Source organism: Cricetulus griseus, chromosome 5 (assembly GCF_003668045.3).
Source record: "Cricetulus griseus strain 17A/GY chromosome 5, alternate assembly CriGri-PICRH-1.0, whole genome shotgun sequence".
In the NCBI taxonomy this organism is placed as follows: Eukaryota; Metazoa; Chordata; class Mammalia; order Rodentia; family Cricetidae; genus Cricetulus; species Cricetulus griseus.
In genome coordinates, this window is record NC_048598.1 from 26,765,852 (window position 1) to 26,784,067 (window position 18,216).

An 18,216-nucleotide genomic window follows, 5' to 3' on the forward strand; every position below is an offset into this window, starting at 1 on the left:
TAGTTGTTTCCTGCAAACGGAATCCTGGAAAGTGGGCAGGAAAAGAGGCGTCAAAACAAAGGTGTTCATATTAGGATACTGAATCCAGGAGAGCTAGGTACGTTGTTAAGTAATAAAAGGAAGGACTTGGAGGGGAAGAGGACAAAGCTGGAAAGATGGGTATGAAAAGAAGGAAATGGCAAGGAGGAAAAGAATGAAAAGGCAATTCTAATTTGAGGGGCAAGGAAAATAAAGAAAGCAGGCTAAAGGGGAGAGTTGATGCGGTCTGAAAACGTGCAAAGCTCGGCCGGGGTCCTGAGAAACTTCGCGAGAAAGGGGGCGCGGCGCTGCCCAGCCCATGTTTGGGCAGATTAATGGAGCCATGGCTCGGGCTCTTGAGTCCTTCCCTGGGAGGGACAGTATCTGTTTAGATTCGTGTCTAAATTTAAACCCCGATCCGGCCTCCCTCCCTGCTCCCCTCCATTCCCCTCCCCTCCTCCTGCGTCCCTCGGTCCCTCCCTCCTCCTCCTCCTTCCTCGTTCTCTGGCGCAGGGCCCCCCGGCCGGGGCAGTCCCGCAGCCGAGCGCAGCCAGGCGCGCCGCCGCCCACTCGCCCTGTGCCCGCTGCAGCCCGAAAGTGGCCCGGGCTGGGAGCGGAGAGGACAGCGGGGATCGCGAGCTACTGCCCGAGCGAGCGAGCGAGCGAGCGAGCGAGCGGGTGTACCCGCCGCTGGAGGACTACCTGGAGGATATGGAGGTAAAGACCAGTGGAGTCTCTGGGGTGGGATTGGGGGTGGGGGCTGAGGGGAGAGTGAGGCAAGGCGCTCCTGTCCTCCTGTCCCCGTCGCACAGCAGGGACAGCACGCAGCTCCAAAGTCACCAGACCAACTTTAGAGGTTGGTCCCTACTCTACCTACGAATGGGCTTGTCAGGAAAGGATCTCAAGAGGAAGGGGCAGGGCGGTGGGGGTGGGGTCCCTTTTTAGGGATTCGGAGGTTTTGACTGTGCACATACGTGCTTTTTAGAAAATTAAGTTAGGTACAGCTAAGGTCATAAACCGATGAAGGTGTGAGCCAAGAACCCCGAAACAAAAACTCCAGCAAGCCTGACTCAAAGGCACGAAGAAAAAACTGGTAGTTGAGGCTGGGACTGAGGGCATGGCTTCCCCTGTCACTTGCAGCATGGCCTTTCAGACCAGTTGTTCTTTTGCTACTGAAGTGTCCCTTGTGCCTGTCACATCTTCTTTCATATCTTTCTGAAAAGCTCTCTTCATCGTCAGCTAAATAAACTTATTTCTGAGAAACTAGAGGCTCTCCAGGATGTCATGCCTTCTGAGGTTGTGTGCACCTTGGGGTGTGGTAGCCATATATGAGGGGGTGAGCAGGAGGAGTCTCAGACTTAGGCGCTTCTGAGAGGAGGCTGGGACTTCCCCTGCACTTTTCCCACCTCAGTGGAACCCACGCCACTGCTTTCCTTCTGAGGAGTAACTTGGGAGTGTTCCTTCACCGAGCTACCTTCTCCACATCTACAGACTTCCAATGCCCTCCTTCAAACAGCTACAGGTGGGCTCCAAGGCACAGTATGGGCAAGGCCCCAGGTTCAAGCCATAGTGCCACAAAAGAGAAACTGTGACCTTTTATTTCATCTTAACCAATCTCAGCAGGACCTGGGGTTTTCAAAGTGGGGAAAGACGGTGAAATGTCACAGGCTTTTAAGGTGATTCCCACTCCCACTCCAAAGGAAACTGCTCCTCCCTAGACCATGGTCTGCAGTGATCCTAGCACACAGAAGTGGGGTCCCTTTCAGGCCTGAGCCCACTGGCCTTCCCTACGCTTCACCGTCTATTTGCCATCTCTAAAAGAATAATAGGTTTGTCCTGGATATTCAGCTCAGCCAGTTGTCATTAAGAAACAAGGATTGCATTCTGAGGGACTTGAGTACCTAGGACGCTGGGGTCCAAGATGGACCTTGTGTAGTAACATCTGCAAGTCAGAAGTAGTGGGTTAAGGTTGACAGACCGACCACAGAGCATTGCAGACAGGCTCTCAAGTCTACTCCAGATCCAGCAAACTCAAAGCAATAGGGTTCTCTGAGCTGGCTACCGCCTCAGGACAGAGGATGGAGATGGCCCAAGGGACACTCAAGCTGCTGGTTGGGGACAGACCCACAAAGAAACCGTTGTACTTGTAAATGTCCTCCTCAGGGAGAACTCAGGGTGCTTTGGGTGCCGAGCTGGGAGTTTGTGGGATCAGTGGTAGAACCGAAGTGGACGAAGGACTTAAAGCAGGTTGCTGCTTGACGGCCCAATGCAAATTCTAACTTTAATCTAGGGAAACACAGACACTCCTTCTACAGGGACACGCATTCTTCCCTCAGCTGTGGAAGAAACAGAGGGAGTCTAAGGCCCTGAAAATACCAGCCCAGCAACTTCCTGTGTTGCTTGGTAGGCGGGAGGCATGAGAAGAGAAGGCTCTCCCATCAAGAAGCTTGATTTATGCAACCACTGAAAAGGGATTGGATGGAGATAGCCAAATTCCTGTGTGCCAAATGCTGGACCAACACAGGGAGAGATTGCCTAGTCAACCACAATGCCGGGCAGATCTGCTTACAGCCATCCTGAGGTATAGGCTTGCTGGTGGCAGTCACTGCTTTTGAAGTTTCTTTGGCAAAGCCCAAACAAACAAACAAACAAGCCAAAACACTGCAACAGCTAGCACTGCTAGAGGACATAAAGCAGAAACAAGAATAGAGGACATGAACTTCTGTGATAGGTAGATTACCTGCTCATGAGTGCAGCTAGGAGTCCCGAATCAGCCTTATGAAGGAGCTGCTTACTTTATTTGAGAAGAAACCAAGTCACATCATGTCCCCATATCGAGCATTCAAACCTAATCTACAGGACTTGGCTCTAGCGCTCTAACCCACACTTACCTGCTGCAAATGTTACAAAAATCTTCATATCACACACATTAATCACACCTCAACCTACAGGGTTCTTTCTGGAATAAACAAAACAAGGTGGCACTTGACCACTGCCTTTCAAACACTCCCAATCCATATCCCAATGAATATCCTGTCATGCATCACTCTTTGGTGTGTGCTAAGTGAACGCTTCTGCAAGCATGACTTGTACAGGCCAGGGCTGATGCCACTCAGGAGAACCTTGAAAAAGAGACAGCAGTCAGTTAGAGAAACACAAGGACAGGTGCAGGGAGAACACACCAGGAAGGCAGGGCAGTTGGTTGGAGGGGAAGATAGGCAGTCATTAAAAGAAGAAAAATGAAAGTAAGAAGATAAAACCATGCAACCCATGAGCATAGGAGCCACCAGCCAGGTGGGTGAGCCTTCGGGAGCTGAAATGTAAGCCATCCAGAAGACGTTGCCTTTTCTTCATACAAAATCTCCTTGCCTAGCTGTGCTCCTAACTAGTACCTTCTTCTAATTTTACCATTTTCAGACCTTGAAGGGCAGGCCATGAATGGATCTGGAGTCTGCTCTACAGAGAGTAGGAAACTGAGGGATGTGTGAGGTGGTAGCCATGATACAGCAAGGTGCTAGATGCTGCCCATGAGTAAGCAAGGCACTCAGGCTAAGGGGCCCCTTTGAGACCTAGGATGTAGTCTGACTCCAAGAAAAAGACAAAGGGTAAAGAAGCAAAGAGTCAAGACCATATGCTAGAGGGAAAGCAGGAAGCCATCTGCTATTGCATAGCATATATGAGGCCCTGGGTTTGATCCCTAGCAGAGGGAGGGAAGGAAGGAAGGAAGGGGGGAGAGAGAGAGAGAGAGAGGGAGAGAGAGAGAGAGAGAGAGAGAGAGAGAGAGAGAGAGAGAGAGAGATCAAGCAGGGTGTGATGGTCAGGCCTCTAATTGCAACACATGGGAGCTTGGAGCGGCAGAGTCACGTTAAAGATCATCTTCAACTACATACTAAGTTCCAGGCCAGCCTGGGCTCTGTGAGACCGTGTCTAAAGAACACACACACGAAATGGGGCTATCTTCTCATTCTCACAATATCAGCAATATGAGTGTGTGTGTGTGTGTGTGTGTGTGTGTGTGTGTGTACATGTGTGTATATACTGAAATATGTATGATGTATTCATTTTGTAGCCTATGTCTTAATTCATGTGTTTTTACCTTGTTAAGTATTTTCAATTGTTATTATTCTTGTGTATGTTCGTGAGTGTGGGATCTCCAACGCTACACCTTGCATGTGACAATCAGAGGACAACTTTCAGTAGTCAGTTCTCCCCTTCCAACCCGGGTAGACCCAGCAAGTACGTTTATCCATCGAACCATCCAGTCTGACCCTCTACCGTGTTTTTATTTTATTTATTTATTGGACTGGAAACTCCAAGTCTAGGGAAGAAAAATAAAAAGATTACTTGGGGATGTCCTTGTGAACCTGGTTGTCCCTCATCCTGTCACTGAGCCATGGTGTGCTGGTTGAGGCTGGGGATCAGAGCGGAAACTATTCGGTCTCTGAAGAGGGAGAGAGGCTGGGTGGACTTGTGGGCTAGCGGGGATACCCATCCTCTCTCGCTCTTACTGGGTGGGACCCTCAAAGTCACTCTGGCTCCATTTAACAGACATCTTCCATTTGCTGGGCTGTGAGAACAGGAGTAGTTTCGGGTAGGCACGCTGCTGTCAGGACTCGGCCCTATCTCAGAGGGCTGAGAGCATTCCTGGAGCTGAGTTGAAGGAGTCGGATTTCAGATACTGATCCGCAGCAGGCTGCCCACAGCAAGGAGAGCCTGAGCCTGGCTCCCGCGGTTCCGTGGGAAATCTGAACGCTGGCGGCTCAGCAACAGGGTAATCTTATCGGAACCACAGGAGAACGCCTTTCAGTTCCAGAGAGCCCCTAAGGCAGCTCTGCCCTCCTCTAGAGACAGTGTCTTGAGGTTTGCAGAGCCAGTCTGGCCTATCTAACTCGATAGAAAAGGCAAAAGGCGTGTAGCTCTGGGAGAAACAAGACAATCCCTAATTGCTCCAGCCTTACTGGGAATGAGCAAACCAGACTCTGAGGTATGCCTGGGCTGTGGTGCAATCTGACCTTTGGAAAGCAACAACTTGTGTTTCTCCTCTCATCTGGGGAGTAGGTTAGCCCACGCTTTAAGAAGTCAGTCTCAAAGTTTCATCACAACAGCAGCACGTGGCTGACATCCACCTTCAGGGTGTCAGGTGATACCGCAGGCAGAGCACAAGTGTTAAACCACTCCCCTCAACTGCATTGACTCAGGACCCTCCAGGAGCTCATCTCTCAGACAGATCTACCTGAGCCAGAGCAGAAGGACATTGCCTTTGTCCTTTGGTTTTGGGGCAGGGTGCTCCCCCACTTTTTTTTTTCCTTTGGGGTTTTCTGAATGCTGGCTGTAGGGATTTGTGGAGACTGACTAGTGAAACCCTTGAGGCTCGCCATGTAAAGTCGTGCATTTGGGTGGGTCAGATCCTGTTCTAGGAGAGGGCTTCAGGCATTGCCATTCAACACTCAGCAGATCTCTAGGAGAGGTGAGGTGGATATGCAGTACCCTAACTCCTGTAAGTGGCCCACAGGAAGTGCCACGGAATCCTATCCTCAGTGAGCAGTAGGAGTCCCCAGCTGGAAACTCTCAGTTCTGGACAGTGAAACTAACATCTTCCTAGCCTCTCAGAGCATCATGGATGCCCCACCCTTTGTTTTGGATCTGCCTGTACCACCTCATGACCATCCTCCTCCTGGCCAGAGGATGGCAACTGCAACTCTTTCTCCAGTTGAGTCTTCTATGATCTATAGCCGTTTTCAAGATATCAATAGTAGTTTGTTTTTTTTTTTAACTTGTGTGTGTTCATTTGCATGTGTATATGAGTGCTGAAATACACGTGGAGGCCAGAGAGGTCAACACTGTCTTCCTCTATTGCTCTCCACCTTGTGTTTTGAGAGTCTCTCGCTAAATCTAGAGCTTGCTGATTCAGACATGCACCACCTTGTCTGCCACAGATACCCTTTTAACCTAAGTGCTGGGGAGTGAGCTCTTCATGCTTGCAGGGCTAGCCTCAACTCTTGAGCTGTCACCCCAGCCCACAGAGCTGTTTAATTAAGCTTAACCAGCACATAACGATTACTTACTGCCTGCCAGGCACTGGGCCTTTAGCCGTGACCATATCTCTCACCTTGCTGGCCCTCTAAGACAGGAAATAAGCACTTAAACCCTTAATTGCAGAACAGGATGAGCGCTTGCCCCACTGGAGGAGGGGTGACACACCCAGCCTGGGGTGTGGTGGGGGCTTCCTGTGGCAGATGACCTCTGAGTTGAGTGTTGAGGGAGGACTAGGAGTTAACCAGCAGCAGAAAATTAGAAAGAGTGGATTCCGGTCAAAGGCAAACAGCACAGCACGCATGGGAACTAGATGCAGTTGGTTCCTGGAAGGTAAAAAGATAACAAGATTTGAGAGAGAGGACTCTTGTGGCAGCAGAGAAATGTAGGTTGCAGTTGCTACCTTAAAAGGGCTCCTTCCTATTTGGAGAAATGAGATCTACACGGATGATATGACTGTGATCTTGATAACCTGTGGGGTGTGTGGAGTTCAAAGTCAGCTTCTTCTGTGTAAGAGAGAAAACAGGCTTCCTCCTTGGGCTTCCCTCCAGGTGTTTCCTGCCAGTCACTCATCTGGCAGACTTTGGGGGGGTTCGGTCTTAGTGAGCTCACTCCTGTCTGCCTCTCCTACTAAGGACATCGTTTGAAACTGGGTCTTGGCCCCAAGGCCGAGCCCACCAAACCATCCTCAAGGCCCTCTTGCCTTTTTTGACCAGAGGCCTCAGAACACACCCACCCACACACACACACACACACCCCCACACACACACACTCTTTTGTCCCGTTCCACCTGCAGCCCCACTCATTCCTCCCATCATGGTTGCTGCTCATTCTGCAAAAAGCCAATGTTTCTCCTTGTCTCCAGCCAGCCCAGGGATAAACCAGGTGGATCAAGGAGCAACAGCAGACCACACACCCGTTAGCCCCACCCAGCTAAAACAGAGCAGCGGAAACGAAAGGCTCAAACTGTGGTTGCTGTTGCACAACTCAAGCACCTACCAGAGAGGGTATTTCCATCGTTTAAAATGCCATGGAAGGCTTCCACCTCCTCTGAACCTCCCTCCCTGCTGGACCCTAACCCCAGTAGTTCATTCCAAACCCTTGAGTTACAAGGCCATTTATTCCAGACCACTGCCCCACCCCCCACTCTCTCAGTTCTCTAGAATACATTCCTCAGCCTCAGGTCCCTGGCTTGTCATGCTTTTGAGATATGAATTGATGGATAGTGGGAAATTCATTCCCTGCTGCCCCAGCAATGGCAGTGTGGGCTACATTTAAAAGCTGTCTTCGTGGTGATTACTGCAACATAATGCATACCTACTATATGCAGGTGTTTTCCATAAATTTATCTTTTAATCCATATAAAAATCTTACTGCATCTACCTGCTGGGTAAGGTAGGTGAGGGTCCTGTGTTGCTGGAAGATCTGGAAGGTGATCTCTACAACAGCCACAAAGTAACCACTCTGAAGTTGCAGTCCTAGAGTGTCTATTCTTTCTCCTCTTTCTCAATAGTCTTCTCCCAGCTTGTGCTGGGCCAGGAGACTCCAGCCTTGGATTTTGTTTGTTTGTTTTTTTTTGTTTTTTGAGACAGGGTTTCTCTGTGTAACAGCCCTGGCTGTCCTGGAACTCACTCTGTCCACCAGGCTGGCCTTGAACTCACAGAGATCCGCCTGCCTCTGCCTCCCAAGTGTTGGTATTAAAGGCGGGCGCCATCACTGCCCAGCCTAGGCTTGGAAAGAGCTGGATCAGGTGAATGAATTCTGAATCCTCATCTCAAAGACTCCAGGAAGGCTCCATTGTGTCTCTGGTGGGGGCAGGGGCCCACTGGTGCCAACATTGTGACAAAATAGGAAGTGGAACTTTGGAAATTGGTTTTTGTTATTGTCGTGGTGAAGTATTCTGAAACAGGGTCTCATATAGCCCAGACTGGCCTTAAATTCTTGATCGTCTTCCACCTCCCAAATGCTGGCATTATAAATGTGCATCACCTTACCCAGCTTAACAATGGGCTTTTAGAGCCTAAGAGTTTGGAAAGTAAAAGGCACTGAACAGTGTCTTCCATCCCCCTTTATTTTAAAGTCAGGGTCCTTAAACACCATGTATTGATGGCCACACTTGAAGTCAGTTAGTAGCTGAGTCAGAGCTATGGCAAAGGCCTTCTAAGCCCCCCTCCCGGGGCGGGGGGTTGGGGGGGGACGGACTACAGGACACATCTGATCCACAAGCCTCACTTTACTCATGTGAACTTTGTTGTCCCTGTCTTCCAAACTCTACTGTTTGGTGTCTAAGGTCCTCCCAGCAATCAGTGTTCTCCATGGGAGATGGGAGAAAAACCATTTTCATTCTCGTTGTTTTAACTAGAGTCAGAAGACGCAGAGCCAAGGCTAGAAAGTACCCAGCCCACACCCACACCCCACACACCCCACACACCCCACACATCCCACACACCCCACACCCCACCCTTTGCCCACCAAGTGCAGCACTGGGCTTTGCTCCCTTGGTTGCTTTCCACCCCAAGGGGGCTTCCTCGGGGACATCTGTGGTCCCCATTGGCTGGCCATGGCCATGTCCCCTCAGGATGGCCTGGCTTTGAATACTCCAAGCAGAGTATAGATGATTCTACAAGTTTTCCTTGTGGAAATGTGTGAGAGGCTCTCTGAGATACCTGGTGCTCTGGGCTCCCATGAAACAGCACAGATGGAGAAGCCAAACTCAGGGGCATTAACCAGTGTGTGCATTTGCTAGGGCTCTGCTGAGAGACAGCCATGGCCAGGCATTAGCTGGACCACACTCCCTACAGAGGCTCCAGGGAACAATCCTCTTCAGACTTCTCTTCATGCCTGCTACTTGCTGGGTCTGGCTTGGGGCCACATCCCTCTTCTTCCTGTGTGTTCCTTACAGGGACATGTGTCATTTAGGACCCTCGGTAACAATTCAGGATGACAGTCTCCTCATTTCAAAACCCTTAACTCCATTTGCAAAGTCTCTTTTTACAAATAAGGTTGTATTTACAGGATTCCAGGGATCAGGGAGTGATTATGTGTTTGGGGAGCCACTAATCACCTCTTTACAGAGGTAGAGGGACAGGGAAAATCCTTGGTATCCATTATCGTGTCAACACCTCCACCTCTATGCTCAGGGCAAATGTCTAATGAATACAGTGAATATTCATTACCACCGCTGTATGACTAATTTCTTACACCCTTAGGTAGCCCCTTTCCACTCTTGTGCCCTTTATACCTAAACTGGTGCAGATTTAGCTACAACCCTTATGGGAAGAGCTGCCGTTGGGAAGGGACACCCCTAGGGTGCAAAAGAGCATCTCCACGGGCCACCCTAATCACCACTTTCAGAAGGGAGCAGGTATGTGGCAAGATTATAAAACGGCGCCGTTGTGCCTGACCTCAGTCCGTGTTCTAGTCTCGCATTCCTCATTCACTCACCCACTCTTTCATCTAAAGACATACACTGAGCAGTTAACAGGTCAGAGCTACTAAGACACAATAGTGGCTTTCAGGGTCTCTACCACCTGGAGGGGGAGAGGGGAGCAGTAACAGAGGCAAGACAGTAGGACTGCTTGTGCAAAGATTGTGGCTGGATACTTAAGCGGCATGAGTTACAAGCCAGGTGCGTGTTGCTGTAACAAAGGCCACAGTTCTAGTGAGTGAAAACAACAAATGTTTGTTCCTCTCTGACTCGTGCTATGTGGTCATCACAGCTTAACTGGGGGCTCTGCTCCACCTCCTCATTTGTCCTTCATCTGAGACCCAGAAAGGTGACAAGTAGCCACACAGCTCCTCACAACCACAGGGGCCATAAAGCAGAGGCCTCCTACCACGTCACATGCTGAGAGCTAGAACTTCTGTGTGGATGGCTTTTACAGGCTGCTCTGAGCTGGTCTGGAAGCAAGGCTGTGTCCTTCAGGCTGATGAAGGTGGGAATGACAAGGAAGGCGGCAATTGTGCATACCACTCAGTCTCGGGCCCTGGAGATATGCAGAGCTCTGTGTTCAGATCTGCTCTTCCTGACTGAATCGAAAGTTGCTTCACCAGCAGAAAGATTATTCTCAATGATACTAACTGTTCTCTGTGCTCGGGGAATGACTTAGAAAGGCAGTAAGTTAGGAGGGGAAGTCAGCAGTACATATATACCCATTTCTATCGGAAAACGTTGGAGACATCTATATCCAAGTCATTAGGTGCAGCTGTTTGGACAGTTTCTTAAGCATTTTGGTCCTGGGACAGCCCGTTCCACAGAGTGTGCCATCAGGAGATGCAGTTTATAGCTTTATTGGCTCCAGGGATTTGAAAAGCTCTTTGCCTATTGCTGCAACACAGTGCTGAATCACCCAAAAGACTTAGATTTTAAAGCAACAACCCCCCCCATTCAAACAGGGAACCTAAGCCCTTTCCCTTACATGCAGTTACGAGATACCAATAATGACCACTCTTTTCCATGACTCTTGTCCATAAATCCTGCCTTTTGAGCCTGTGGAAGGGGTTAGTGAAGGTCAAGGGAACTTTGCAGTAAAATTGCCAGAGACTTCCCTCTCCCCTCCGTCTAATCATTAGAATTAGGGCAAGCCAAGGAGGGTACTGCGCCAGAGGGAGACATGGAATCTGAGTTTCAGGTTCAGGGGTAACAACAGCCTCAGAGTCCACCCCCCATCAGTAAAGCAATACCTCTTTACTGTACAGGCTGTTTTTAAAGGAAATATGATTATACATGTCATAGATAAGACAATTGATGCTGTCAACCTGAGAAGATACAGAACTACAAATTCATGGTGGTGGTAGTGTTATTAATGCTTAATAAACTAATATTTAAAAAATTGTGGCAACCGGCCAGGCGGTGGTGGCACACTCCTTTAGTCCCAGCACTCAGGAGGCAGAGGCAGGCGAATCTCTGTGAGTTCGAGACCAGCCTGGTCTACAAGAGCTAGTTCCAGGACGGCCTCTAAAACCACAGAGAAACCCTGTCTCGAAAAACCAAAAAAGAAAAAAAAAAGAAAAGAAAAGAAAAAAAAGAAAAGTAAAAGAAAAATTGTGACAACCCCAAATAAGTCTTATAGTATAGGTGCTAGAAGACGGGGGGCAAAGAGGGGGACATGAACAGAGCTTTGAGACAGTAAGGCTTCTAATATAAGCAAAGGCGCTTTCACCGCATAAAAGTAGTTCAACAGCTTAGTTGATAGAGCATTTACCTTTGATGCATAAAGACCAGGGTTCAGTCCCTGGTACCACACACCAGCTATGGTGGTGCATGCCTGTAGACCCAGTGATGGGGGATGTCCTAAATTGCAACATCCCAGTGCTTGGGAAAGAAGGCAAAAGGATCACGGTGATTTGGTAGCCAGCTGTCCCAAAACAAAACAAATCAAGATTCTGGAGCCAGTAAGATGGCTTCGCCAGTAAAGGGCTTGCTGCCCAAGCTTCATGATATGAATTTGATCTTAGAGTTCCCAGGTGGAAGGAGAGAACCAACTCCACAAAGTTATCCTATGATCTTTAAATGACTAGTGTGGTATGTATGCATTCCCCATACACATATCTTACACATAATAATAACAATAATAATAATAATAATGACAAGTAAGTTCTAACCTGTGCCATGCAAAACACTTTCACTCCTCTAAACTGGAAGCTCTAAATATCTTGGTTATGTGTCCTAAGATGACAATGATACACACACAACATGCCCCTGAAGGCAGGATCACAGGCGTCCTGTGGCCACATGCAGAGACAGCATTGCCCCATCAGTGCTAAAGAGCCAAAGGCCCAGAAGCCAGATGGATGGGATTCAGTCTGAGTTTGCCATTTAGTAGACTTCAATCTCCTGAGCTCTTGTTTTTCCCATCTGTAGAGTGGGAGTCTTACGAGCACACACCCTCTGAGTTAATGTTAGTGAAGAGTGCCCGGTGTGAACAGCGAGTCTGGGAGGACCGTGTCATTTGGAAGAGAACAGCCCCATGCAGATGGTGCAGCTTTGGCGGGGACACCAGGACATCTGAAGTTCCCCTCCAGCCCCAGGGTCCGTGACAGACAAGTGGTTATTACAGACCACACACCAGCCCACCTCTCTGCACTACCACAGACAGCTGGGCCTGGTGTGGATAGCAGATCAAAGCTGTAGGCTCCCAGGGCAGTTAAGGCCTGCCAGAGGAAGGGAGACTCCCTGACTTAATAAATGCATTTTAGGGCAAGGGACGGGAGGGGAGCAGAGGGGAGGGGAGGAGAGGGGGCAGCAAGTGTGTTCCATGCATTTACCCTGGAAGAGTGGGTAAGGGGGGAGACAGAAAATGGGAAAGAGAGTGGCCACCCTTGGTATATTCACAGACCTCGGGGGATGCCTAAAAGCACAGAGTACCACACCTGATAATCTAGTGATTTAGTGTCTCCCCTCTTTTACTTATCTATCTATCTATCTATCTATCTATCTATCTATCTATCTATCTACTTATTTGTTTATTTTCATTCTTGTGGCAGGGTCTCACTCATATCCAGGCTGGCCTGAAACTTTTGGCAATCCCCCTGCTTCAGCCTCTCAAGCCTGTCTTGCCTTTTCCATCACAATCGCAGCATGCGCTGGTCATAACTTTTACAGTGTGAGGTACAACTGCAAAACCACTGGGCCTTTGTTTTGTTTTTCTTCTTCCCAGTGTCATAGACAGACGATCCAGTTATACAGAGAGCCTTAGCTGCCTCCAATTAGGATTTCCTTTTTCCTAGCTTATTGAGAAATGCCCAAGCTTTTCACCGGCAGGAAGTACTTCATAGCTTCTCTTTGGGTATCTGAATCATCCTCGTGGCTGCTCTCGTGCTTTTGGACCATAAACACGTGGAATGAAGTTGCTTGAACATGAGCAGCAATGTGGCAGTATATCTGCTATTAGCCAGCAGGCAGGTGGCATGTGCAGCTTGGATATGCTGAACAAAGACAGCCTAATTTGTAACCGGTAAGTTCTTTCTTCTGGAAGTTTCCATTTAGTGATTTTGGATTATGGGTAGTTGAAAATAAAGAAAATACAGTCAGGGATAATGGAGACAATAGTTTGGTCCTTCTCAGCTTCTCCTGTTCACCCCACCGCCCCATCACACTCCGCCCACCCCAACTCCCTGCTGACTTTCTGTAGGGAGGCCCACTGGGGAACAGAACAAAGTGAGGTTCTGAGCCTTAGGAGCACAGTGGGGATGAAGAGTAAGAGTCTAAACACTCTGACCTGAGCCCACCTCGCCCTCACAGCTGACATCAATCAAGAACTTCTGGCTAGATTTAGAAAATCAGAAGTTTTCATATACCAACAAGGGTGTTCTGATTTCTCAAATAGTCACACTACTTATATCATGAAGGAATTTCTTTTGGCAAGATGAATTCAGAGTAGCTTGAGCTACCCTGTCCAAAATATCCTCATTAGGGACCTTAGGTCTTTCCCCAGGACGGTCTCCGGTGGCAAGCCACAGCATTCTGTCCTTGGCACTTACTTGTTAAATATTTTTGTTAACGATTTGAATGAAACCTAGAAAGAATCCAGATGACCCACAGCTGGGATACTTAATATGATTTATGACATATTCAAGTTCAAAATGATTTATATAGGATGGGACACGGGGCCAAAGCCAACATAATGAAATTAAACAGGGATAAGTGTGGAGTCCTCTGCTTAGCTTTAGCGCAGGACAGACCTGGCTTGGAAATACACATCTGCTTGTCCGGTCATTCTGCAATGGTTTTGCAGCTAGCTGCACAAAGAATGCTGTCTGGATTCTCGGAGAGAGTGAAATGTAAAGACAGTGGGCTGGAGGTTTAATGGTGGTTGGAAGTGATGGTCCTCTAAAACAAAGCAAGGAATCGGGGTGCTGAGGTGCTGTGAATGCCATGAGGCCATGGGGTTGGAGGAGATATATATATATATATATATATATATATATATATATATATATATATGGCGAAGTGATACTGGTGAGAGACTGCAGGGTCTCTGATGTGTAGGGCGAGCACATATGGCCAGTAGGAGTGCATAAAGTGAGTCTATGTGCTGATTAGAAAGACAGTATATGCCTCCTTCTGTCTATAATGAGGGTCCTGGGGGAGAGGGTCTCAAGGCACCAAAGCTGTGCTGACAGGCTCTTAACTGCCCCCAGTGTATTGTGGGTGAAGAAAGGAGAGTTGAGTGGCTTCAGCACTAGTGAGAGTTGGCCTTGGGATTGGGATGGCAAAGACATTGCAAACGCAGCTAAGGGAAGGATGGAGCTAGAACTCCAGTCCAATGCCTTTCTCCCAAAAAGAAAAAAAAAATGAGAAGGAGGAAAAGTGACGTGGAGGAGAGGAGAGGAGAGATTGCAGGAGGGGAGGGGAAAAAAGAAAAGAGAAGGGGGAGGGAGGAGAGTAAAGTAAGGAGGACTCAGTCTCAGGCTTTATCTCCACTGCATAGATTCTGCACCTATTAGAGTTTCTTATTTCATCTAGGTGACCCTGGGATCTGTGGGACCCCTTCTCCTTTCCCACAAGCTCCAGGATAGGAGCTCAGGGAAAACAGCATCTTCGGGACCTCCGGGCTATGACCCAGAGGATGGAGAGTGGCAACCAGATGGAGAACTCAGTAGATAGAATTATTTGTTCACTATGCAAATGTCCCTCTGAGTGATTTTGGTGGCGGTCAAGCTAGAGCCCTACACAGTAGATAGTTTACAAACCCACCACTGGGTGCTGGAAAGGTCCAAATGAGGCATGTTTCTGTTATTATATTCCGTGATAAAGTTGCAGTTGAGTGGGGTTAAGGTCCTTCTAGAAAATCCTAGCACTCTGTGTTCAAGGAATTGTCCTTAGTTTTTAGTCACTTAAAAATAAAAAAAAACATTAATTTATTAATAAGGGCCTGAAACAGGACCATCTTGAGACCAAGACCAGCCTGGACTAAAGAACCCAGGTGGGTCTCTCTTCCTGTTTTGTTTTTGTTTTAGAGCAGAGGTGGGATGAGGAGAAAATGATGATTCCACTAAATATAACTGCTTCCAAATTCATGTGTCTTTATTATTCTTAGACACATGCTGATCCTTTTAGAATTATTATTACTGTTGTTTTATCTGTGTATGGATTTTTTTGCATGTATATGGATGGGTGCCTGACAAGGCCAGAAGAAGGCATCAGATCCCCTAGTTATAGATGATCGTGAGACAGCACATGGGTGCTGGAAATTGAACATGGGTCCTCCAGTGCTCTTAACTGCTGAGCCATCTTTCTGGCCTCTACTCACCCAATTGTAATAAGCATATATACATACAACTCCACACTGTGTCTTTTTCATTTAAAGTGACTTGCAAGATGATACCCTTGTTTTTTCAAAGCCTTGTTTTCATTTAAAATGTCTGTGTGATAGTCTGCTACACAAATGCACCACGATTTATTTTATCATTCTTTCTATTTTGGGTCATAGCATTTGCGTCTACTTTCTGCATGTTATAAATAACATAGCTATAAACAGTACATGGGTCCTTTTCTTCTTTTAAGAAATTTCTTTGGAAGCAATTCCCTGGAGTGGAATTGTTAGGCCAAAGGATAGGGATATTTTTATGACTCTTGATAATCATTGCTACATAGCCCCTAGCCTGCCTGCCTTCCACACAGCCTAGCTGTACCTGGTAGGCACAAATTGCAGGCTCAGCAAGATAGACCAGGGAGGGAATGTAAAGTGAGAGGGACTCACGGGTTTACTCTGCAAACAGTTCTCTCCTCCCAATGCCCCGCTGCCTGCCAGTCCTGTGGTTTGCCTCCCAGTTGGGAGGGGAGAGCAAGGCAGGCCAGGAAGGGGATGTGGACACTCTGGGAAATGAAGCAACCATTTGGTACTTCCTGTTGAAGCATCTGCAGATGGGGGAAATAACATACCTGTGTTTATATGTGTGTGTATGTGTGCACGCGCGCCTGTGCATATGTGTATGTGTGTGTATGTGTATGTGTGTGTGTGTGTGTGTAACATACCTGTGTTTGTGTGTGTGTGCACGTGTGTGCATGCGCGCATGTGTGCATGTGTGTGTGTAACATACCTGTGTGTGTGTGTGTGTGTGTGTGTGTGTGTGTGTGTGTGTGTATGTAGTGAGCCCACAGGCACAAAAACTTGATTTAGTCAGGGGTAGAGCAGATTCTGTGCACTGGGGTAATAAGAAGAGAATGTCTTCTAGAAAAGCCTTCACAGCGGCAGTCTGGTGTGGTCTGGCTGGGAGAGGAGAAGCAATCACTGGCTCACTTATTCACTTTATAAATATTTGACAAGTACCCAGTAAGTCAGGTTCTTTGCTGGGTCTGGACTCAATGGGAAAATGACTTGGCTCCTGTCTTTGTCAGGAGGCAGGGGTTGCTGTGGACTGAGGGAATCTGAAAGGTGACATATGATTGCTGCAGTTTGATCAAGTGTCTAATAGATATATAACCTAGGTATCCCATCCAGGGTAAAGAGCAGATGGGGTGTTTTGCAAGAGGAGGGATATTGAACTCAATCCAGAAGGACAAGTCAGGGATGGGTTGCAGAAGGATAGAGAAGGATGTCCAAGCTGGAGGGTGGAGAGTGACATGCCATTGGCACAGTGGAGATTTTGTGTCAGATTGAGCAGGGAGGACCCAGAATTTCTGCACAGAAAGTGCTACGGGGATACAGGCTAGCCTCAGAGGAAAATCTCAGGGCCAGCCTTAAATCTGTACCCACAGAGCCCACACACTCTTCCACATAACTTGGATGTTGGTGGGAGTGGCTGCTGAGTTACAGCTCTCCCAAGCCACAGAGCAACGGGGCTGGGGACTGTACAATCACACTTACTGTTTTAGCTAAGCTCCCTCGGGCTGGGGCTCAGAGAGAGGGGGGTGGAGATTCAAGGTGGAGATTCAAAGATTTGGGAACTGCTCAGGCATCCAACCCCAAGGCCAGGAGAGCTGGGCTTCAGCAAGGACTGGGGAGGGAGAGGTAGTAAAAGGAGAAAGGAGGTCCTTCCCTTATCTGGGACAAGTCTTTTCTACCTGAATCCTAAAAGACAAGATCCTGGTTACCAGTGGTGATACCCAGGTGTAACCATAATTTTAAGGACAGACAAACTAGAATTCTTGTTTCCATAGCCACATCAGCTCACCGGGGTGTCTCTGGGCATACGTGCATGTGTTGTTGTGGGTGAATTAGAGGAGAGCCAGTGGTCTTTAAAGTCTAGCTTAAGGAAGCTGGAGCTGGTGGTACTAACAGAACTCCATCACTAAAGTGCTGTGGGATACTGAACCAGGCATGCAAGGTCTGCAGGCCTCACCACGGTATAGTTTCCTCCCTGCCCAGCAAGCTAGGAGAGTTAAATGAGATGATACATTCATAGTCAAAGATTTGGACGAATATACATGCAAGCATTGTCACACTGTTCTTTAAAAATGCTGAGAAATATCTGGAAATGATTTAGCCCTGGAGCCTGGGGGGGATAAAACTGTGGGGCATTGGCCTCTATTTGGGGCTCTGTCCCCTCATCTCCTCCTCTTCTTATGGCTTCCCTTTGATGCTCCAAGCGTTATTACAGATGAGAGGCTGGGTTGGGTGGGGCTGACAACTCACTCAGAGGCTGAAACTGAAGGTGACAACCAGTGAATGGCAGCGCTTTCTAACGGGAAGAAGGTTGAGCGCTGGTGTGAGAGAGACATGCAGAGACACCTGTTGCCCAGCCCTCAAGGTCCACTGCCTAGCCATTCATCCATAAACCATCCCAGTCACCACAAAGACCAACATCCAGGCTAGAGATCCCCTGCTTAAGGAAAGAGCAAGAGAGGCAGACATCCAGAGTAATCGCCCAGCCAAGGGCTCTCTGCCTTTGTTCAGTAGCGTTGGGGATGGCACAGGCTGGAGAGGGAAGGCTCCTAGTCCAATATGGGAGGGCAAGCCCACAACTTCTGCAAGGCCACGCCCAGCACCAGGTGAAGGTGGCTGAGATTGTCCCTTCTGAAGCTCCACTTCGGGCTTTTACATGGCCATCTTCTCACTGTCCTCACAAGCTGTCTGTATTGGTTACCTTTCTTGAGAGAAAGCACCTGATACAGGAGGAAGGATTTACCAGGGGTTACTGTTTCAGAGGAGTCCGTCTCTCGTGGCAGGGGTGGGACAGATGCTCTCACAACAGCATTAAGAAATAGAGACACAGGGAGGA

General features: G+C 48.3%; 1 protein-coding gene across 1 annotated transcript in view; it reads left to right on the forward strand.

Moving 5' to 3' along the window:
- Positions 1-258: 258 nt before the first annotated feature.
- Rcsd1 (RCSD domain containing 1) overlaps positions 259-18,216 on the forward strand; it is a 56,837-nt gene continuing 38,879 nt past the window's right edge. Inside the window, exons 1-2 of the mRNA XM_027417130.2 lie at positions 259-339; positions 532-735. Coding sequence (XP_027272931.2) covers positions 259-339; positions 532-735 — 285 coding nt within the window. The remainder of the gene's footprint in view (positions 340-531; positions 736-18,216) is intronic.